A 24627-nucleotide genomic window follows, 5' to 3' on the forward strand; every position below is an offset into this window, starting at 1 on the left:
ACTAGAAAATGAGGTCTATTGGCCTGTTTCCACTCATTTCCTTGCATAAGATGTAGTGTAGAATCTGTTCTTGTCAGTTTAGTATCTGATACACTGCTATCAAGTGGACCTTTGGGCAGGAAGATGGGAGAGGAGCTTGCCCCACCCTGGATGCACTGAGTTGGTATTGAGGTGCACCCAGTGGGGGAATCATAAATAAATAAATAACTGGCCTGTCAGCTCAAAATTGCCAAGGTCCTGAAAGTCAATGAGGGATTCAGGGATGATGATAAATTCACCCACTGTTTTGCAAATATTGACCCAGCTTATCACACTACCAGGGATGCATAAGACAAACATACAATGTTTGGAAATAAATATTATTGGAAAAGAGGCAGGATCTAGGGAGAGGCAGTGATCGGGCTGCTGCTTTAGGTCAGATGGCCAGGGAAGGCATCGGTGGGGGGATGTTTGAGCAGACAAATAAGAAAGGCATTTTGCAAACACATAGGAGGTCGTTCTGTGACTTTCCCGGGGAGACAAATGCCTGCCTCTGAATTGGGAGGGTGCCAAGAACGACTGGGCCAAGTCCAGAGTGGCAGTCAGTGGGCCCACTGGGGGGGTCACTGACAGAGCGTGGACACTCACGGACAGCTGTGTTAGAATCTCCTGCTTACTGAGCTCCTGTTTACACAGGACTGTAAGCTACATGGCAAAAAGCAAAAGCAAGAAGCAGAATGAAGCGCTATCCCCCGCCCCACACCCAATCCAAGCCCAGGGAAGAAATATAAGTCCATGTGCACTCCCGTCCTCCTCAGATTCTGCCGGTCTCAACAAAAGCAGTGGGGATGGCTGTGTTTTGCCGCCGCCTGGCACACAAGCTCAACACACAATTGGCCTGTGGACAGGGTGAGGGTGCTCACTACAAAATGGAGTTACAGTGGCCAAGATCTGAGGACTGTTCTCCTTCTGAGGTCATTCCAATCTGAAGCAGCAAGTCTCAAGGTCCTGAGGCAGGAATATGCTTACTGGTCTCAAAAAACAAAAAGAATGAAAAGGACAGAAGGACAGAGAAGACTGAGCAGGGGAAAGCATGCTAGAAAGCGGCTGCAGGAATAAGCTGTGTTCCAGCTGTGTCAAGGTGGCCACATAGGCGTAAGGAATCTAATCTTTATGCTCCATGTAATGGGCAGCCATGGGGGAGTTTTGAAAGTGGGAGTGGCATGATTCAGTTTATAATTTCAAGTGACCCCCTTAGCTGCTGTTTACCAATAGACTGCTGGCCACACAAGTAGAAGCAGGGAGCTCAGTCAGAGAGGCCCCTGGGGTCCAGGTGAGATGCGATGCTTGGGCTGGTGGTTGTGGAGGAGTACAGGGCTCCCAGACAGGCACAGGGCATATGCAGACACAGGGGTCTGTGACTGTGCAACTGGATCCTGGACAGCACCTGTGAAGAATGGGGAATCACCACCTGCCCTTTCCCCCTTCCTCAGAGAGCAATTCCAGCCCAGCTCACGGATGTCCTCCTCTCCCCCATGAATCACTGCCCCCAGCCACCACAGCAGTTTGCTACTGGGATGAAAGAAGGCCTGGTGCTTCCTCTTCTAGGCAGTGCTGCCTGTCATTCACTTCCAGAGTGCAAGCTCCTGAGGGCAGGGAGAGTCCTGTCTGTGGCAGTGCCGGCCTTAGGACTGACGGAGCTGGAATCCTGTATGCACGGCATAGTATCTGTGCAGTGTCAGAGGGGTGACTTCAGTGGAATGCAATGGGACAGATTTTGTGGGCGAAGCTCTCTATCAGTCAGAGTCACTCTATCGGTTAGCCAAATCTCCACAGCAATGACTAGATAGGATGACATTTCCAAAGGCATCTCTCTGATGGTCCTGAATAGTTCTGGTTCTGGAGAAATGATCTCCCAATGCGTCTCACAAACAACAGGCGCTGAAAGCTCCGTCCAGCGGGAACTGTGGCAGAGTTCACCGCGTCTGATTTAGCAACAAGATGTCAGGGGTGCTTGAAACAGACATGGTGACTCAGGAGCATTCCACAGAGCTCAGGGCCACTCCCTGCTCCCAGACACCACTCAGGCTCTGAAGGAGACCCTGTTCTGTGAAGGCTGAGAGAAGGCGAGGGCATTTATTCCCCAAGGCTTACAGTTTAAAAAGCTGCTCAGAAACCCCTGTGACGGTTTCATCCACATTTTCTTTTCTTTTCCACCACATTCTTCAGTAGATTTCTATAAAGCCTAAGTACTTTGTTTTCTTTGTCCTTGTTAGGGTCCCAGGCCAAAAATCGTAAAGGACATATAGTAGACACCGAATATAGGAGATTCACTTTACGGAGAAACAGTGATTTGAAAACTTGCCCAACTCTAATCTTTGGGTTTTTTTGTTTTTGTTTTTGTTTTTGTTTTTTTGGCTTTTTAAGACAGGGTCTCACTAAGCAGTTCGGGCCAGCCTTAAGCTCACTTTATAGTTCAAGCTGGCCTCAAACTCACAGCAATCCTCCTGCCTCAGCCTCCTGAGTGCAAGGATTATAGGTATGTGCCACTTACGCCCAGCTCCAACTCTACTCTGCAGTTCTTAATTGATCTGCATAATCATTGAAAATATGTCTTAATCAAGTTAAGGGACATAATATTTGAAAGTTCTCAAAAAAATCTTAAATTCATTTATTTTTTAAAGAAAAGCATTATGACCAAACATGGTGGTGTACACCTGTAAACCCAGCCCTCAGAAGCCTGAGCCAGGAGCATCACTGAGAGTTTGTCAGCCTGGCCCATTTAGTGAGTTCAAGGCCAGCTTGGTCCACATAGCAAGACCCTGTCTCAAAAAATGATGAAAAGGAAGGAAAAGAAGAAGAAAAGGAAGAGGGAATGAAGGAAGACAAGCAGGTAGCAGAAAGGGATCTAAAATCCTCCAGTCCAGCAAGCTAGGGTATGCATGCTACTCTCAAAACTTTCCTGGGATCTTTCCCAGACATAAAGCCAAGGTCAACCAGTAGCCAGCATTGCTTCTGTTGGTTACCACAGCAGGGAGTGCCCATCACATGAATTTATGGCCCCCATTAAGGTCTACCAAGACCTTGATGGGAATCTCAGGTCAGACTGTAAACATGAGACCCCTGGAAAACTTGCTGCCTACTTGTGTCGCCAAAAAGCTGCTGATTCTGTGGCTTCCTTCAGTTGCCTTCCTGCTGTTGAATCTTGTATTCTCCATTAATGCTAAAAATATCATTGCTCTCCCTGTTGGTCTCTAACTGCCTAGAAATCACTGCAAAAAAAACTCATAAAAAACTTGCAGGGGATTAGGGGCATGTGGGTCACACTTGTAATCCCAGCACTCAGAAGCTGAGGCAGGAGGGTCACTGTGAATTTGAGGCCAGCCTGAAGTGAAACTCTATAGAAAGAAAGAAAGAGAGAGAGAGAGAGAGAGAGACAGAGAGAGAGACAGAGACAGAGACAGAGAGAGAGAGAGACACAGAGAGAGAGAAAGAAAGAAAGAAAGAAAGAAAGAAAGAAAGAAAGAAAGAAAGAAAGAAAGAAAGAAAGAAAGAAAGAAAAAGAGAAAAGAAGGATGGAAGGAAGGGAGGGAAGGAGGGAGGAAGGAAGGAAGGAAAGAAGGGAGATGGAAGATGTTGAGTGGTGATCAGTAGAGAAACAGCCTATTCAAGATTTGTTGTCCAGACACTGGAATATAGCAACATGAGGAAGAAAAAAAGGAGGGCAGTGAATTCAAGAGATCAAGGAAAGATCTGAAATGGGAATGGAAACCCATTGGGAGAGCGAAGAGAAAAAACTCAATACAGAAGAAGGTGTCCAGCTGCACTTTCTCCCCGAGCTGGGTCTCACTGCATAGGAAGGGCGGTTCAAATCTGCAGACTCAGGGTGACTACTGGTGATCTGAGGCCTCCATGGAGAAACACATCAGTGGAATGGAGCAGTAGATGCAGCAGACTGCAGTAGCTGGTGAGTTATTTGGGTTTAGATCTCCACCAGGAGGGGGCAATTGCAAGGAAGCTATCTCAGAGAGAGGACAACTAAGCTCAGAACTCAGAGCATTGTGGGTTGGCTCCATCTAGCAACTCCCAGTGTCAGGGTGAGGTTGCCAGTTGCAAGCTGGCATAAGGCACACGGAGTGTTGCAATCTGAGTAAATCTGGTTTTATCATCACAGCCAGAAACCAGTATGAACTTCAGTGGAACTAAAGGTACAGGCTTGCTGAGATTATCTACTACCCCATCATAAATCTACAACTGGATTGTTGGACTTAAATCAACTTAGGTATAGATTCTGCCCACTCTGTCTAACAGTGACAGCAGAGATATGCCTTGAAGTGGACATTTGTTTTCTTTCTTTTCTTGTGGTTTTTTGTTCTTGTTGTTTTCTTGTTTTTATATGAATGTGAGTATTGTTTTTAATTTTCTTGCTGTTTTGTTCTTATTTTTATTTCTTCTTTCTCTTTCCCTTCTGTGTTTTTTGCCCATTTCCCAAAGTTCACCTAATCTTCCTTTGTCCTCCAGCCTTGCTTCTAATCTCTTCTATTTATTTTTCCCTCAACCCATTTTAAATTTTCTTCCGAGGGCAAATTGCCATACTAAAGGCATATGTACTTTATACAATTTTCTGGTTCAGTTTGGATTTTGTTATATAACCACAAATCTAGTTCATACAGTTAAGGGTGGCAAATTAATTGTTACTTCAGTTTATTATTTTCTAGGCTATGTTTCATGCTATTATTGCCAGATGCACTACTTTAGCCAACATAACATAATTGTCTAATCAGTTGTTCTTCCTGGTATATCAAGACTGAGATTGCCTAAGAGTCATAAAAAATACTGTAATAAGCCACTGCCAAAGAACCAGGACCTGGGCCATAAGCAACTGACAAAAATCAACCCAGGAGTTAAAAAAAAAAAAAAGAAAGAAAGAAAAGAAAATGAGAAGAAACTTTAGCAAGATGCAACCCCAGACTCCAGCTCACCAAAGACAAACCTGGGGGTCAATGAGACGGGAAAATCTGAAAACCACACACCTGGCCTCTCTGAAGTGGTAATAGTAGAGGAAACAAAGCAAAAGACTAACAACCAATGTATGGATAAAGAAGTTTTTTTTTATATATACAATGAATACTACTCTGCCATAAAGAAGGTTAAGCTTCAGACATTTCTAGGTAAATGCATGCACCTTGACACCATAATCTTAAGTGAAATAAATTGCACATACATATTCAAATATCACACAGTTTCTCTGGTGTGAGGAAACCAAAAGTATAAATAAGGACCAAAATGTATAATAGATATTTGGAAGGTGGGAAGAAAATGTTCAAATGAAAAGGGGAACAAGAAAGGAGGAAAAGAAAAGAAGGAGCAAGAAAAAATGGAAACAACACTTTTGTAAATATGGAGGGGAAGGGGGGCTAAAGGGATGGCAGGGGAATGGGAAAAAAAGAAAAAAACCTTCAGCAAACTATTTAATTTCCAAATAAATAATTATAAACTTTTACTCTTTATGTTAAAATAGTGGCTCTATTATAGGTTAAAACACTCAGATTTTTTTTAATTTACAGGTATCCCTAGAATTTTTATTTGTAGCAACAAATATCCACTAACCTCCTAAATAATAATTAATTTGACTGCTTCTACAAATTAGCAAGATTAGGTCTGCTCAAGGCAAGGACTGAGGGAAGGTAGATCCCCAACAGCAAAGTAGAGCATGGGGCCAGCACTTAGCTTTCACCTTGCAGGCACTGGCCGACCTTGACCACTGTTTTCTAGACAGACAAGGGCCTAAAGGACAACAGATTAAACTGAAGGCCCGCCCCTAGGGTGGGAAAACACAAAGGGGTACATCCTTTGTGCAAATGTAAAGGAGAAATCATCCCTCTCCACACGCCAATGTGAGCCAGCCATGGCTAGTGTCAAACCTTAGTGCTAAGTGACAGGGAAAAATAACTCCCCCCTAAAGGCTTAAAACCACTTGGCAATTAAAAGAAATAAACTGGGCTGGGCATGGTGGTGCACACCTGTAATCCCGCACTGGGGAGGCTGAGGCAAGGTCAATTGCTGCGAGTTCAAGGCCAGCCTGGACTACACAGTGAGTTTGAGACCAGATGGAACTACAGAGGGAGCCCTGTCTCAAAAAACAATAAAAACAAAAAACAAAATCAAAAAGTAAATTACTTATAAATACAACATGGGTTAGTAAAAAGTGGCATTATATTATGCAGAAAATTCAAAACCACAAGGTGGCCTTCATGAAAGACTACTTTCATGGCCCAATAAATCTCAAGCCAGAAATTCTGTTTCAAGTGGTCTCAGACCAATACTACTGGCCTAGTAGTCAGGTAGGCAAACTGTAGTGAAGAACCAGATCATAGACACCTGGGGTTCTGTGAACCCTGTGGTCCTTATGGCAACTGCACGACTTGGTTGTTGCAGGTGAAGCACAGATACAGACAACGCGTAAACAAATGAGCGTAGCCGTCTTCTAATAAAATGTAATTGACACAAAGAGGCAAAGTGTAAGACTAGGCTGTGAGCTGTAGTTTGCTAGTCCCTATTCTGGAGGGTTAAGAGATGATGAAATCCCACAAATGATGACAGGTCTGTGACAGAATGTTGGGGGGAAACACTTGAAAGGAGGAAAGGTCTATTTTGGCTCACGGTTTCTGAGGTTTCACTTCATGGTCACTGGGCATTGTAGCTTCCGGCACACAGTGAGGCAGAAGTGCTGTGTGAGACGGAGATGACAGAGAAAAGTCACTCATCTCACGGTGGCCAGGAAGCAGGGAGAGAAGCAAAGGGCCAGAGAGGATGGAGTCAAAGGCATGCCCCTAGTGACCTATTTCCAACAACTGTATCCCCCCTCCTAACCCATGCCGCTATCAACACGATAGATCAAAGCCACAGTATACAAATGGAGGGGGAGAGGTTGGAGTTCAACTTTCAGGACTCCTGCATTATTCAAGAGCTAGGAAAAATTTCAACTTTAGAATTTGGTAAGCATCCAACTTGAAGTTTGTAAGGTAACACAGAACAAATAAAAATAAGACCAATAAGACAGGCATGGTGGTGCAATCCTGTAATCCCAGCACTTGGGAGGCTGGGGCAGGAGGATTGTTACAAGTTTGAGGCCAGCCTGGGCTACAAAGAGAGATCAAGGCAAGCCTGAACTTCATAGCAAGACCCTGTCTCAGAAAAGGAAAAAAAGGTCCGGGGATATAGCTCAGCGGAATAAGCCCTTGCCTGGCAAGCCTCAGTTCATGAGTTCCATTCCTGGTACAAAAAAAAAAAAAAAAGAAAAGAAAAAGACCAATAATCCCCAATTTATGTAGAGAAAATAAATGGAAGAAGTAATAATTTCAAAAAAGAACAAGAGGAGAAAAAGATGGACAAGAAGGGACAAATAAGATGGCAAAAATAAATCCAAGTATGTTGTCACACTAGACATGAATGTTGTTCTCACATGCTGCTTGTGGGTTGTATAAAATGGTACAACCTTTTGGTAAAGATTGGCAGTTTTTGCCCTAAACCTGAATATTCTGGTATGTTATCATGCAGCAACCCTAATCCCTACTAAATGACAAACTAGACAAACTCCTGGGCAAGTCCATCAGGAGACACATCGAAGGACTCTTAACACCAAAGCTAGAAATAGCCCACACATTCATCAAGTGGAACTGGAACAAGAAACTGATTTTTTTTTTTTTTTTTTTGAGACAGGGTCTCACTCTGTAATTTAGGCTGGACTTAAACTCACTATGTAGCCTAGGCTGGCCTCAAACTCATGGCAAGCCTCCTGCCTCAGCCTCCCGAGTGCTGGGATTACAGACATGTGTGATCACACCCACTAAGAAATTCATTTCTCAGATCTTCTACCATACAGTCATGTTCTACTTCTTAGTCTGGGTAGTGAGCCTACTGGGATTTGTTCTTGCCATTGTTCTTGACATGTTCCTGCATACATTCATGTACATATTTGTATTTTGTCTCGTAATAAATATTAAGACAAGGGGAACTGGACAATTGCAAAAGGCTGCAAAAACAGTGATAAGAGACCATTACAGGATGTCTTACGACACTTTATCTGATGACTTTCGACATTACTACAAATAATACCTAATACTACTGTAATCCACTGGGTGCAAACGTTAAAAAGCAAGCAGGCACACTTTTTGTCAAGAGCTGTATTAGGGACCCCAATCTCTGGTACCAATCCAGACCCAGCCTTTCCCGCCTCCCCTCACACCCTGCTCAGCCCAATCGGGAACTGGGAGGTGGTGTAGTTTAGGAACTCCATATTTAGGAAACAAAGCCCTAGCCTCATATGTTAAGACATCAACACAGCGCCCAAGTGCTATGTATGCCCCGGGGATCAAGCCAGATGCTGATCGTGCTTTGCAAGATGTTTACACCAGGAACCTTCCTGGAAACTGCTTTGCACCTGCTGCTGCTGAGGACTAGGTCCTTGTGCCCTGAGTCTATTTACTGTTTCACAGACAGTTGCTCCTCCACACCCTGGCTGTGCCAAGGTATTTCAGAAACCTTGCGTTGTGATTGATGCATTGTGTCAACTTGAGGAATCCAGATGCTTGGCTAAGTGACTCAGCAGTTCTGCATCCTGGGGTAAAAAGGATGTGCCTTTACTGCTCTGGGATGTTGTTCATTGTGTCAACTTGAGAAGTCTGGAAGGTTAATTATGTGACTCGGCAGGGAGCCAGGGTCCTTACTTTGTATTCATCCTAAACCAGTGCAAGAGGAGGGCACTAAGCCAGCACACAATATAAGGGAGGAAAAGAAACTTGCTTTTCCCTCTCCCCTTTTGCTCTTGCTGCTTTTGCTGTCTTGTGCTGCCTTGAAGTGTTACCCTTGTGCCACCCCACCCTGCCTTGGACCCAGCTGATTATGGACTGAAACCTCCACAAACTGTTAGTTAAATAAACCTTTCCTTCCTTAATTCTGGGCATTGGGTATTTTGTCTCAGAAATGAGAAAAAGGTAACCAAGACACGTTGGCATTCTGAAAGCCTGCTATTTGTAAATACAGCCAGGACAGAACTGGAATAAACATAGGGACAACCACAAGACCCAGGTCATGAGATGAGTCTCACTTACCTCTGAAATGTCATTACATGGACTGTATGAAGACACGGACTGTATGAATATTAAATGCTGGACACCATATTTCTAACATGGATATAAAATAGCATAGGGAGGTTCTAAGGAGTCTGAACTAAATCTGTGCAGTATTTGCTTCCAGAAACATGTTTTCGGTAACACAATTCCTCCAGCAACCTGAAAGCTGTTCAGGTCAGAGACCTACAAGACAGAAGTTCCAGCTAAGGGTGAGAAAGCCCTCGATTGGCCAGTGAATGCCCAGTAACATTACTGTTCTCACAGCACTCTCAGAAAGATACCTTTTATCTATGTCCAAACAAAATAGCTATTAGCTCTTCTATCAGCTTTCCTGAGAATCAAGATGATTCAATGGATTAATTAGTTCAAGCCATACTGAATATGAAAAGTAAAAAAAAGAAAAAGGAACTTCTCTGAGGAAAAAAAAAGACAAAGGGTCACCTTAATATAGGTGGATGTGCTGATTACCCCAGTAGAGTTGGGGGGAGGGGCAAACCACAGAGCAACAAGGGGCGGGGATAGCAAAGCACCGGACCAAGAGGAAACCCTGTGTGCCAGTTCTCCTATGGGATCTGGTCCATCAGTCTCTATGAGAGCGCTTCCCAGGGAAGGTGCCCTGCCGGGCCTGCCCAACTATCAGTGAGAAGTAACTGTCTGGGTCCACCTGCAAATATCTGAGTCAGGGATTTGTTCAAGGCAGAGTTCACGAGGCCGGAGTCCAAATAGCTAGACTGAGAGAGAGATTTAAAAAAAGACCAGTGGTCAATGTTCCAGTTCCCAGGTTCCAGTGTTCCCAGTGTCCTAGTGTTCCGGCCCGATGAAACCTAAAGGATGTTACTGAAATGAAAACAAACAATCTCTGTTATAAGAAGGGATTTAACTCAAAATTTGACAGAGGCAGAGGAGATGGGAAATCATGCAACACACATTTAAAAATATAAAATTTATTTATATCCACGGCGAGATAGTTCACATTCTGTACATGGTTACGGTGCTATTATATTGCTACCAAATATTGCTAATGCTATTTCCAGTTGGGGAAGCTTCTTTCCCCTTTAAAAAATTTAAGGCTCAGTTTCCAAAAGGTGATTTATATCACTTCTTTTTCTGCTGAAGGGACTTGGAAAGTTTAAGAATAAACCAGGGAAGGCTGGAGGGTGAAGGGTGACTTTACACACTGCCCTCATTCATATTTAAGACAACCAATGGCATATTTTAAAGGATTCCTTCTATTTGAAAACATGTTTATATTTAGAAAAAACAACAAACCTGTAGACAGGAGGGAGTACTGAGCACACAAACACGAACAACTAAGCTCTTTGTCACCACTGCTGGCTGAAATGTGCTGTGAGTTCCCCACACATAAATACACACACGCCTGCACATGCACACCCACACACTCGTTTACCGCCCCTCATTTTCCCTTGGGGAAGCTTCCCAAATAGCATTTCTTCTCCAACACATTAATAAAAAATAATTTACATTTCATTTCCACCCTCAGATCAGCACATCACATCCCCTGAATCTGCTGTCAACCTTGCATCAGGCCATGGCCATGACGGTATCCTCACCCGGATGTGGATCCCACCCACAAGAGAGTGAAGGGTATGGGAAAGCAAATTAGGAAAACAGAGCTTGGATGGTTCAGAACCTCCTGTAACTCAGGGAACTCCCTTACAGTTCCTGGGCTAATGCTAGAACAACAAGAGGACCCAAAAGGGCACCTGCAGCTTCTGCCTCTGGCATCAAGAGGTAGAGACAATCATTCTACAGAATAGATTAATGATAAAAACAAAACACTACACTCAAAAGGCTGAGGCAGGAGGACCGCCACAAGTTCGAGGCCAGCCTGGGCTATAAAAATTCAAGGCCAGTCTGAACTACATAGTGAGACCCTGTCTCAAAACACCAAAACAAAGAAAACAAAGACAAACAAACAAAACCACAAAAACCAAATCCCCCTCAACCACTGTATTTCTAAGGGAAGCTGAGGGAAGCCAAGCTCTCTCCGGGGCACCATCAGTCCGAGTCCAAGTTGAGAGCACCATTTCCCACAATCATCTTGCTGTAATTCTTCTGCTGCTCCTCCTTAAAGGTGTCCTTCACTTTTGCTCTCTTCAGGCTACCGTCCCTGGGAACAGAAAAGTAAATCTATCAAAGATCCTCCCCACAAGGAAGTGGGAAAGGTCCCCGTTAACATATACTGCGGGGTGCTGCGGCCAATAAAGGGACAAAGGATGCTGGATTTGGCAGCGGGAAGACCTTCAGTCTCTGAGCTACCTCTCAGCAACCACAGGTTACTGGGGTAGATAAAGAACGGCATCTCCTCCGTTCAGGTGTCTTTTAGAGGTTAGGGTTGCTGCGTTCAACATTTGAATTTCAATAAGGAGCGTTAAAACCAGGACTGTTTCCCTGTATTTTTCTCAAAGGGAAAAAAATATATCGGCTTTTTATCTACCTGTGTCTTACTGGAAAACTGTATGAAAAATTTAAAATAAACACAAGAAATAGTAGTGTTATATCTGTGTGCACAAATTCCTTACCAATAAACAGGATAATTATTTCTCAAATATAACCCCGTATTTAACCAGAATTGTCTTTATCCAAAGCACTAAATGTTGAATATTTAAACTCTTCCATATTCCAAAACAGACTGAAGATAACACAGATTAAATCAGAAACAGCACTTGACTGGAGGTTAGTGCCTGAGAAGCAGCAAGCATCCAGAGCCTGTGGGTCTTGGGCCCCCTCCAGGGTGGTGTGGGCAGACCTGGCTGGGTCCTAAAGGTGCTCCGTGCCTCTCCTTCCTTAGCTACACGAAGAAAACACACCGAGGAGCTGACAGGAGCCTGGTCTACTGGGTCCCCTCTCCCTACTGTTCCAGTGTCTTAGATTTTAACGCCTAGGAAAGCATGGGCTGCAAATCTGCTTACTGTATGCTGTGATTGTTTAATTTTAACCTAGTGAGGCATGAATGTTCAACCAGTGCTTTCATATGGTGATGAGAGATTGCAGGCTAGTGAGTGAGCGCCAGGCCATGAGGACAGAGATTGACCTCCATCCAGTTTCGGAGTGGGCTTTCCCAGGTGAGCACTTTCATGCCTGTAACGGGGAATAGCTGGGTCAGATGAGATCTCTAGTTTCAGTTTTTTTTTTGGGGGGGTGTTGGTATCGGGAATTGACCTCAGGACTTTGTGCTTGCCAGGCAGGCTCTGTGCCGCTGAGCTACGTCCCCAGCCCTTGACCTCCATCCAGATACCCGGCTGAGACTAGTGCAAGGTCAGGACTGGAAGGACAAACCCAACACTCAGCATCCCCAAGCCCTCCATTTAAGAACAAACACAGTCCTCAGACTACACAGGGGCCAGTTGTGAGAGGTTTCCACCAAACAAGAAACACTCTTCTTAGGTTCCCAGAAGCCTCAAGAGAAGGCTCTTTCTCCAAGCGAGCTGTGTAGAACTATTCATAGCATTTACATCAATCTGAAATAGTGAGAACTAAAGAAGGGAAGCAGAGTACGAGATGTGATCCAAAAGTACAGTGAACATCTTTTAAAACATTTATTACTGTAAAAGACACTGCCATTAGTCCTCCTCAAAATACCACCCCCAGCCTGGTGTGGCGGTGCACACCTGTAATCCCTGCACTCAGGAGGCTGAGGCAGGAGGATCGTTGCAAGTTTGAGGCCAGTCTGGGCTACAAAGTGAGCTCAAGGCCAGCCTGCACTGCATAGCGAGACTCTGTCTCAAAAGACAACTCCCTACCCCTAACCCCTTTCAAACACTCATCATCCTTCTTGCCACTTCGTGAAGTGGCTAGAGTCCTCTTTCCTGAGTATCTTCAGCTGTGCTATCCTTGCAGCCTCAATGTCCTGAATCAATTCAAAACATTTCCCTTTTGTGGTTGTTTTGACTTTGGAAAAGAGCGAGGTCCGATGAATAAGGTGGACACGCTGCCGTGTTCTCACAAGCCCGCCTCCCCAGTGGGTGGCAGCCGGCAGCAGCACTCGCTGTAATTCTGATCATACCCCACAAAGACACTCAGGAAAGAGCACTGCCAGAGCTGCCCCAGACAGTGCAAGAATGAGGGGTAAGCGTGTTCGAATTAAGGGGGAGTATCCTGAGGAGACTAATAGTAGCAAGTCTTTTACTGTAATAAACTTTTTAAAATGTAAATATTCACTATACAGTTGATCACCCATGTTTAATATAAATAAAAGGGTGAAGTATTTTACTGATAGTCCCCCACTAAATGGAGAAGCATAAGCCTCCAGCTAGCCTTTCTTCTAGAGACTTTCACCCTAATCCTGAGGCCCTACTTGCTTGTCTGCTAATTTTAATGAATTTTTCATGTAAAGTGCTTCTGACATACCAAAAAAGGAAGTGGGGATTTTATTGAACTTATAGGACTTGAAATATAAGACTGTCTTGTGACACCCTGATAAAATAAGGTCTACATATGTGCAAGGGTTCCACTTGCCATTACAAAGTAGGCAGAGTTGACCCTCACTGCTACAGACTGAACATTTTTACTCCCCCACCCCCAATTCCTATGCTGGAGCTCTAAACCCCAGTCAATGGCCTTTGGAGATGAGCCCTTTGGAAAGGAAGCGGGGTTTGAAGGAGTCACAAGGGTGGGCCTCACCATGGGATTAGTGCCCTCAGAAGAAGAGACACTAGAGGACTTGCTTGCTCTCAAAGGAAAGGTCGTGTGAGCCAGGGGACAAGGGAGCCTTTCCAAGGAGAGCCCGCAGTAGCAACTGGCCGTGTGACATCCTAACACCAAACTTTCAGACTGTGAGAAAATCTCCGTTGCTTATGATGCCTAGTCTGTGGTATTTGTTACGGCATCCCAAGCTAATATATTCACCTATGTCCAATCTTCCTTAAACGAAAGAATGAAAGCCATAGTTATTTATAACTAAAACATTTTACTTGTTTCCCTTTAAGTTTCCTTTAATATAGCCAGAGCGAAATATGAACAAGTAGTCCCCTGTCACACCCCTAAATCCACTCTCTCTTTCTTCTTCAGTAGAAGAGAGCCCTAAACTTTAGCGAAGAACATGCCCACCCAAAACAAAGACTACACCCCCCAGTGTCCTTTGCGGTTGGCTGCTATTATGTGATTTCAGCTCTAGCCAATGGACACAACTGCACGTCTAGCATCCAGTGTGTGCTCCTGAGGAGATGCTTGTGTCCTTCTCATTAAATTCCTTCCTGCTGGCTACTTGCTGTATACACTGGGCAGAGTCAGAGCGGCCATCACGGACCATAACGTAAAGGCACACACTGAGGAGGAAGAGCAAAACAGCCGGGCTGTCACAGGGCCTGGATGCTTATGGGGAGAGATAAACAACTATCTTCCTTAAGTGTTATTTTGTGTAACCCACTATCACTTTCAGCTTAGCCTATAGATAACTAGCACAATAAATAACATTTAACAGTGACTTTTTTTTTAAACATAAAAAGAGAATAGTATTCCTGAACACTTTCTCACCAGGGCAGTTCAGTCAATCCTCCTTGCACAGCAATAGCAGACTTGACTCTATTTGCAAACTGTACAGCATCTTCTCCTTCCTGATTAAAAAAGAAATTAGAAAATTCTAATCAAGGATATAGAATTTTTTAAAAAACTTAAAATGCTTCATCATCATTGATATTTGTTTTGAAATATAAGATTCCAACTTTAGGCCAAATGCTTTCTGTTTTCAATGATAACAAATCTCGTTTATCCTATCAAGAAAATGCAGTCTGTGTTGCCTTTTTTATCATGTACATATCTTCACTATGCTCTTTATTAGTCTTGCTTGAACACAATATTCCATAGTATCTGTAGGGACAATAAACCAAGAGCTATGATGGAATAGTCTCTTTCAATATAAAATGCCCCGGGAGGAAGGGAAAAGAAAAGAAAAAGAAGAAAAAATGGAAACAAAGCTTTTGTAAATAGGGAGAGGAGGAAGGGTTGAAGGGAGGTTAGGGGAAGGAGATAAAAAAAAAATCAAGATATATCATGTGGGGCTGGGGATTTAGCTCAGCCGCACAGTGCCTGCCTGGCAAGCACAAGGTCGTGAGTTCAATTCCTGATACCGGAAAAAAACCAAATACAAAAAAAAAACAGATATGTACAGGTACAAATACCCTAGGATGAATGAGATCATTATGTGTACCTAAAATGTACCAGTAATCTTAACTAATTAAAAAAAATAAAAACAAACAAAAAATATATACAATGCCCTGCTTTGAAGAGCACTGGATACATTATTTGAAAAATAAATTATCTGTTGAGAAAGCGGAAGGGCATATGTGAAGTAGCTCTGCAGGGGCCCAAGTTTCCAGATCCAGGGTTCCAGCACAAAGCCCAGGTGAGATCTGAGGAATACCTACCTCTCTGGTCATGGGCGGCAGGTACCACACGTCACAGACGATGGCCCAGCTAGTCATCACACGAAGCAGGTAGCTCACCATGTTGTATTTACTACTGTTCCAAAAGGCATCACCGAACTGGGGGTTATACTGAGAAAAAGAAAAGAAAAATACACCCTAGTCAGGCACCAAGTGGGGGCTTCTTTCAGTCGGTGTTTTTGGGGCGGCAGGCCAAAGAGCTCTGGCAGACCCCAAAAGAAGACAAACGACGTCACTTCTCTTCTTTTTGATAGAACTGATCACAATGAGTAAATTGGGTCAGCTAACTCCTCTGACTAGAGACAACTGCTTTTCTAAATAGAGCCCCAGAGCATTGCAATACAAGGGTTATTTATGCAACTGGTAAATATCTGTCTCCACATATAACTGAAAGGCCAGTACTGGAAAGGAGGGACAGTATCTGTTTCGCCTATGACTACATTCTTACTACTTAATATAACCAACCCCTGGCATCCAGCCACCCAGTACATATCTACACACAGAGGGGGAGGGGAAGAGGGAAAAGAGGGGACAGAGAATGAGAAAGCAAGTGGGGCAAAGCCTACAGAACTAGTAGAGCATCTGAGTAGAGCATGCAAGTGTCCCTCATTCCTGCAGATTTGCAATTTGTAATTACATCAAAAATACCATCCCCAATCCAATGCCTTTTAAACATGTTTCACCTTAATGGCGACCGGATGTATAGTTCCTCCAATCTCAAAGCTTCCCTTCTTAAACATCATGACAGAAGTATTATTGATGCAGGTCCCTAAAAGCGAGCAGGAGTGCGGGAGTAAGTCATTTTTTTTTTTTCAATTTAGAAAGAAATAACTTTTATGCAAAATACAAAAATTGCAGGCTTTTTACTACCATTTCACAAATTAACCTTTGCTGAAGGAGTCACACAATAATTCTAAGCAAGTTTAATAACAACCTATACTATTAAACACTCTATGGGAACAACTTTGTCACAACAGATGACAATTCCAATATATTTAAAACACAACCAAAAAAACTCACAATTGCCAGGTGTGGCGGAGCACACCTGTAATCCTAGCACTTGGGAAGCTGAGGCAGGATTACTGCCTCAGCAATTGGGAGGCTGAAGCAGGAGGACTGCTGTGAGTTTGAAGCCAGGCTAGGCTACAAAGTGAGTTTAAGGCCAGCCTGAACTGCAGAGTGAGACCCTGTCTCAAAAAGACCAAATAAAAAATAAAAAGAAAGAGATCCGTACTCTTTCAATTGCTCTACTGAACAAGTTTTGTTCCGTATGAGTTCAAGGCCAGCCTGATCTGCATACTGCATAGTGAGATCCTGTCTCAAAAAGCAACAACAGCAAAAATAAAATACAACCTTTAAAAAAATCAGACAGAACTTTTCTTAGTTCATTATTCAGAAATGACTTAAAAACGCACCATGACTTTCATCAAATCTCAAGAGAAAACAGGAAATGAATGATCAGCGAAGGTTCCTTTTCTCTGTCCCATTCCTATAGAACAAGAGTGACCTGGACCAAGAAGGCCAGCCGTATAGCCATTCCACTCCATTTACTTCCCGTGATTTGTAGCATGCTCTATAGTATGGTGGGCCACAGTCTCCATTCTTACCTTCAGGGAAGATTAATATGGGTAATTTTTTCTTATCAGCAACATGCTCTTTTAGTCTGTGAAGAAAAATGCATCAAAATTTTATCTTTCAAGAGACAGACTGGGGTCCTTTCTCATATTCCTTATGCTCAAAAGTACACATATAACTGCAAAGCAATAGGGTGAGAAGCAGTAAGAGGTAAGTGAGGGAAATAAGCTCAAATTGTCTTTCTTTAAAAGTAAAGAGCTGGGTGTGGTGGCTCACACCTGTAATCCCAGCAAATGGGAGCTGAAGCAGGAGGACTGCTGTGAGTTTGAGGCCTGGCTAGGCTACAAAGTGAGTTTAAGGCCAGCCTGAACTGCAGAGTGATACCCTGTCTCAAAAAGACCAAATAAAAAATAAAAGGAAAGAGATCTGTACTCTCTCAATTGCTCTACTCTAATTTCAAAGTGAAGTTTTTGCAGTTTCTTTTGTCAATAACTTCCAATTTCATTGCACTATGCTCAGCTAATACGCATAGGATAATTTCAATTCCTTTGTATTTACTTAAGCATGCTCTATGTGCTACATGGTCTGTTTTAGAGAACATCCCCCGTATGCAGCTGAAAAGAATGTGTATTCTGATGTTGTTGGGTGGTACACTCTATAAAGGTCTACTAAGTCTATCTGCTCACAAGTTTTGTTCAGTTCTGCTATTTCTTTGCTGATTTTTTATCTAGTTGACCTATGTCTTTGGTCAATGGGGTATTAAAGTCCCCCATTATGATGGTTATTGCTTATTTGATTTTTCATGTCTATTAAAATTTGTCTTATATAGTTGGGTGCTTCTGTATTTGGTACATATATATTTATGATTGTTATCTCTTCCTCTTGCAGTTTTCCCCTAACTAGTGTGTAGTGACCTTCTTTCTCTTTTGATTATTCTTGGTTTGAAGTTTACAATGTCTGCAAACAGAATAGCTACCCTTGCTTTTTTCTGGGTTCCTATCACATGGAGTATTGTTTTCCACCCTTTGACTTCCAGTCTGTAAATTTTCTTCTGAGTTAAATGTGTTTCTTGTATACAGTATATTGTTGGATTTTGTTTCTTGATCCACTCTACCAGTATCTGGTAATCTGAACAACTACTTTGAAGATAATAATATGTAATATAACAACCATTGTTGATTTTCTATCATCTTGTTTTGAAATTCTATATCATTTTTAATATTTATTTTTATTCTCTTCAAGCTAAAAAAAAAAGTGAGTGACTTTCAGTATCTTCAGCTTACTCTTAAAAAGCATCCTGGGCTCGGGATGTAGCTCAGCAGCACAAGCGCCTGCCTGGCAAGCGCAAGGTTCTGAGTTTGATTCCTGGTACCAAAAAAAAAAAAACAACAAAAAGCATCCCAGCCAGCCATGTAACCTGAGCTCCAGGCCACCACACATGAGCTTTGTGTGCCTGGCCATGTGTTTGTACAGTATACTTCCTTGTTGGAGACCACTACAAAGTGGCTCTGGGCAGGGTTTAATATTAACCAATTGGCTTTCCATGTTCACTTGTGAGTTATCCAAAGCTTAGGCCCTTGTCTGGGGATGGGCAGTGGACTCATAGTAAGTAAACCTCTGTGAGTCACTGGTCACCACTGAGGCCTGTATTGGCCTGTGAAGCTGTGACGCCTCAAAGGACAAGATAAGGCCACAGCTGAGGACGTTTGGCTCCAACCCCAATTAACTACAAGGAGACTGCAGCTGCAGGCTTCACACTCCTATAATAAATACCAACCTAAAGATAAGGCAGTTTGCCTGATTGACATAATTTACTGCTTGGGAAAATTCTCCCAAGGTCCTGCTCAGATTCCTGCATTTTCTTGAGTATCCCCCTTCTTTGTTTGAAAACCTAATAAATACGGGCTGCCCAGAGAAGTCTTTGACTTAACCCAGAGAATCTCAAAGTCTGTAAGACAGTGAGACCCTCCTGGAGCCCTGAAATCATTTCAATTGTCTCATTTATTTAAGCCTTCACAGTCCACTCGCTTGGGAGATTGCAGGCCTAATCAGCCCGCAATAACTAAGGGTTATTAACCCGATACCTCCACATCTGAGGAATGGACCAAGGAATGCTGCACCTGTTTGCATTGTCACCGAGCAGTAGACTCTTTAAGTGAGTCAGGATGAACTTCCCAGGAAACACATACCACAGAGCTTAGGAAGAAACCTCAGGGCCAATGAGATAGAAGATAGGGCATAGCTTAGACTGCCTGGGAAGAGGCGTGGCGGGATTCCAGGAGCTCCACAGCACAGCTCTCAGGAGCACTCTGAAGAACTTCTCCAGGTTCCTGAGGCGGACACCGGGAGGAACCTGCTATCTTGACTTTTCACAGTAGCCCATCCTCTGTCTTCCAGACCAGGATATACTTTTATTCTTGCTTTTCTCTTTTCCTCTCTTGTTTGGCCTAAATTTGCTCTGCAGAGTCAGTTTCTCCCTCACTCCCACTTTTCAAATAAACTTTTGGCAACATTTTAGGCTTATCTCATTTAATTCTTTGTTCGCAGTGAGAAGGACCTGGAATACGTTTTAGTATTGGTGAGCCATTTCTAAAGGAAGCTATCTGGTACTTGCTTTGGCGGCACACACACCAGAAGAGGCTACCTCATAACTCTAGGGCCTGTGCTCCTCACAGCTACAGCTGCAGCTCACTGCTCAGTAGAAGCTGGTAAAGTAAGAGATGGCAGCTGCCAGAGGACCCCACTGCTATGTAATCTCAGGTGAGGGAACAGACTTTCCAACCCGAAGCAGATTTTCACAAGTACTTTTCTGGGAGCTAAGGCAGGAGGATCTCAACTTTGCACCCAACCTGGGCAACTTAGCAACTTAGTGAGACTCTGTTTCAAAATAAAAAAGGACTGGGAGGGCCGGGGGTGTAGCTCAGCAGCACAAGCGCCTGCCTGGCAAGTGCAAGGTTCTGAGTTGGAGCCCTGGTACCAAAAAAAAAAAAAAAAAAAATGGAGAATGCAGCTCAGTGCAAAGGCCCTAGGTTCCATTCCCAGTAATGAAAAAAGAAAAAAAGTGCCTGGGCCATCATGCATTTATAGAAGCAATGACCAGAGTACCTCCAGTTAAAGGCCTCAAACAAAAAGCTATTTCTCAGCAGAAGTTCCCATAACTCGCCTCTTCCCAAGCCCTGATGTTCCTCTTCTGCCCTTCCGTAGAGATCCGCTGTAGCATGGGTGTGTGTTCCCCACAGGCCAGTGACAGAGGGCTGTTGCTAGCTTACTGCACTCCTGGGAGGCAGTGGAACTTCAGGAGGCGAGGCCAACTGGATGGAAGTTAGGCCACTGGAGGCTGCTCTCGAGGGTCTTTGAAGCCCTGGGTCCCCTGCTTTCCTGCTTCCCAGGCCCTGTGAGGTGAACATCCTCCCCTGCCCTGGGCCAAGAAGCCCTCTGAACTGCACTAGATATGGACTGAAACTTCTGAAACCAGGAACCAGAGAGAAAGACCCTTCCCTTAGGAAGCTGACTGTCTCCAGTATTTCGGCACAGTGACAGAAAGCTGACTGACACAAGCTCATGAGTTCTGACTGTAGCTGGACTTCAGCGACAGTGGATATGCAGCTGAACTTAATCAAGCATCTCTCTATTCAGCAAAGAGTTATCAATTATTCAGCCTCCCACATGACAACTTCCAAAGTCCCCTGCCTGGACTATACCTAAGCCACAGCACTGTAGACCTGTGAGCCTTCTAACCTCTTCATGTGTCCCACTATGAACACAGAACTCTTTAAAATCTTGCTAAGTGATTCATCAGAAAAATACTCAACTCTAACTAGAGCTCTGTATGTTCTAGTTTTGGTGTGTACCAGGGCCTGCCCACTCTTGTCACAGCCCAAATTTATCAGCTTCTGCACTAGCTCAGTGAATACCTGCTAGTTTCAGTCTCCTACCTCTTTGTAACCAGGTGTCGATCCTTCATTTCTGAGCGCTCAAACCAGACATGAGGACATGCCTTGACCATGGCTCTCTGAATAACCCCCATCAATCCACCATGAACCTGGCCAACCTAGAAGAACCAGGAGAAAAAGAGCAAAATGTAAAGGAACAGTGACCCAGAAAAAGCTTTTTTAAAAAGTAACAGTTAATCCCTATACCCAACTGGAGATAAGATTGGCTGCCCTTATAAGCACTTAAATCCTTGGTCTGACCAAAGGACTTGAAATGTAAACAAAATGTATTCTTTAGTAGCACTGCTGAACTTTAGCTTCCATAGCTACACTAACTAGTCTCTAACTGTAAAATCTAGAAGCACTTCAACTTAGTCAAGATTAGAGAAATGCAAATTAAAACTACACTGAAATGCCATTTCAAACCCATCACATTCACAGCTATTTATCAGCTTGACAGCACATCCAGTTTCAAGGCTGTGGGCTGGAAGCAAAGGAAAGAGGACTATAATATCAGTAGAAGGAAATTGGCAACATTTATCAGGATTACATATGTATCTGTCCTTTATTTCAATAATTTTCCTTCTAGGAATTTACCCTGAAGATATACCTTCAACAAAATGAAAATATATATCCACAAGATTATTAACCATTGTTTCAGTTATCATTGTAAAATACTGGAAACTATGCAAATATACAAATACTGGAAAGTGGCTAAATAAACAAGGTACATACACTATAGTAGAATGCTATCGGCAAGATTTATTTCTAGGCCGAGCGTAGTGGCACATGCCTGTAGTCCCAGCACTCAGGAGGCTGAGGCAGGAGGATTGTTGCAAGTTTGAGACCAGCCTGGGCTACAAAGTGAGCTCAAGGCCAGCCTGAACTGCACAGTGAGACCCTGTCTCAAAAAAACAAAACAAAACAAAAAAACAAAAACATTTCTTTCTTTCTTTTTTTTGTTTGTTTTTCTTCGGGTACCAGGAATCGAACTCATGACCTTGCATTTGCCACGCAGGCGCTTTTGCCACTGAGGTAAATCCCCAGCCCCTAGATTTATTTCTATTACTGTTAAGGAGTGACTTGCATGATAGGGTAAGTGAAAAAGGCCAAAGAACACATAAGGATGTTACCTTGTAGGTAACCTAAAGGGAAAGTAACATAATGTGCATTTGCTTATTTCTACAAAAAGAAATATAGAAGGGATAATCCAAACTGCTGAAGTTGAGAACCTACAAGAAAGAAAAGGAACAGGGTAGACTGGACAGAGCAGTGATGTTTCCAGAGGAGTAATGTATATCTTTTTTGATATGGAAGCACATGCCTACATATTCAAAAATTAAAATTAAAACCACAAGGATGGCAATAAATTAAAAGTGAGCTGAAGTGAATACAACTGTATCTCAAATGAATAAAAAAACAAGAAATTTACAAACACTGTGTCCAGCCACACCATCTTGGATAGGACTGCAAAAACTGCAAAACACCCTGAACCCAAGGGTTTTCTGTCTGTTTGTTTGCAGTACTGAAAACTGAACCTTGGGCTTTGCACTAAGCTACATCCCATCTATTTTTTATTTTTCATTTTAAGACAGAATCTAAATTGCCCAGATGGGGATTAACTTTAATAATCCTCCTGCCTTAGCTTCCCAAAGTGCTGGGATTATAGGTGGGCACTACCTCGTCTGATTTATATTTGGTTTTTAAATATTAAACAGGTGAAGCAATTCTAAAACAATTTAGGCTTTTCATTGAGAAAAAAGGGAAGATACAAATATTGGTTCAGAAAAATCCAAGAAAGAACCCTACTAACTGGAAACATTGATACAATTCAGATCTCCAATATAAATATTATAAATATTAAAATAAGTGTACCAAAAATACAAATATTTCACACACAGTTTCATGTAGAGACACAAGGAACCAGCACTAGAATAAGCCATAAAGAAATGAGGTAACACATTACCAACAGATAAGCCTGGAAAAATGGGGTGTGGATGTCCCATGGCATACTCTCCTCACTACAGATAGAAAACACTTCTAAATTTTAAAAATAAAGGTCTTCGAGAGAAAAAAAATACTTCAGTCACTGAGTGGGGTCATGGCTATGTGAATTACCTTGACTTAGCCATTCCACAATGTACATACGTCAACCACATATCCTGTTGTACATAAATACATGTAATTTTTAATTTCTCAATTAAAAATAAATTAATTTTTTAAAAAAGAAAAGTCACTGAGGCAATCAGGAATGCTTTTCACGTATAGTTCCTGTTTCCCTCCCACTTCCGCTCCACAATCGGGCCACTTCCGGTTGGTTTAGGCTCCTTCAAGCAAGTCCTGGAGGACCTGCTGTTACTACGCTCTTCTGGCCCTTGGCTAATGACATACAATAGTCGGTCATAAGGGACCACAACAACGGCAAGCAGTAGCCCTCGTCACAAACGCGGGCCCTCGTCGCAAAGGGGCTACACTCAGCTCTGCCCATGAGAACACACACACAGGAAGCCTCAGCAAAGCAACATCTCGTTCACAAGGGGCTGTTGGGATGGCCCCGAAGCCACCTGTGGGAAACTTCGTTCCCAGGCAACCGCTGGCGGGTGCTGTGGTCCCGTGGGCGCCGCCCCAGGAACAGATGAACCCGTTAGGAAAGGGCTCTCAGAGCGGGCTCATGCTGACAGCCGAGGCCCCTCCATCTGGCTACACAGCAAGGAAGCCTTGGTCGATGCTGGGCACTGGGCGCCCCCCTTCTGGGACTATGCACCCAAGTGCCAGCTGGTGTTCTCTCAGGGGGGCAGACCCCAGGCCTGAAAGGTCAGCTTCTGCCCTCAAAAAGAGCAGGGGATTACTGAGGGCATCAACCTGCCTTTGCCAGGCTTCAGGGGACCCACAAACACTGAAATTATACCCCAAACCATGCCTGTATGATGCATATACAAGTGGTTTTATTTTAAATTACATCCCTGTCAGCTGATTCCTAAGCTTAAAAAGGAGTAAGCGACACCAGGTCCTACGATTATTTTCACAGAGATGACTAAAGCTTCTTAGACTCAGAAAGTGCTTCATTATTTAGAGGAATTTAATACTGCATTAAAGGGTAGCTGTCCAAGCATAATATAACCTAATTTATATTTTAGATAGATGAAACAAAGGACAATAAGGAATTTCATAGAGGCCTTCAAAATGCTATCATTAGCTAAAGATGGTGACACACACCTCTAATTATAGCACTATGGGAAGCTGAGACAGGAGGTTCACATCCTGGCGCAATGTAAAAAATAAAAAGGGTTAGGGGATACAGCTCAGTGCCAAGGTCCTGGGTGCAATCTCCATTTTCCAAAAATAATGTTTAAGCCCCTCACTGACCCATATAACCACAGACAGGAAAAATACTAGCATGTGTACCAGCACTTCCTACTTGCCTGCTACAATTAACCACCAAGGGCCCCTTCTCAGGAAGGCACCAGACCACAGCTGGGTGTGGTCAAACATGCCTATAAACCCAGCACTTGGGAGGCTGAGGCAGGAGGTTCACCATGAGTTCAAGGCCAGCCTGACTACATGGTGAGACCCTGTCTCAAAAACGGAAGGAAGGAAGGAAGG

General features: G+C 43.4%; 1 protein-coding gene across 1 annotated transcript in view; it reads right to left on the reverse strand.

Moving 5' to 3' along the window:
• Positions 1–11069: 11069 nt before the first annotated feature.
• Positions 11070–24627, reverse strand: part of Gpat3 (glycerol-3-phosphate acyltransferase 3) — a 73269-nt gene continuing 59711 nt past the window's right edge. Inside the window, exons 8-13 of the mRNA XM_005401380.2 lie at positions 21028–21143; positions 17125–17180; positions 16201–16286; positions 15500–15628; positions 14610–14689; positions 11070–11244 (exon numbers count right to left, since the gene is read on the reverse strand). Of these exons, the coding sequence (XP_005401437.1) occupies positions 11133–11244; positions 14610–14689; positions 15500–15628; positions 16201–16286; positions 17125–17180; positions 21028–21143 (579 nt within the window). The 3' untranslated portion in view covers positions 11070–11132. The remainder of the gene's footprint in view (positions 11245–14609; positions 14690–15499; positions 15629–16200; positions 16287–17124; positions 17181–21027; positions 21144–24627) is intronic.

Source organism: Chinchilla lanigera, unplaced genomic scaffold (genome assembly GCF_000276665.1).
Source record: "Chinchilla lanigera isolate Chin_1 unplaced genomic scaffold, ChiLan1.0 scaffold00073, whole genome shotgun sequence".
In the NCBI taxonomy this organism is placed as follows: Eukaryota; Metazoa; Chordata; class Mammalia; order Rodentia; family Chinchillidae; genus Chinchilla; species Chinchilla lanigera.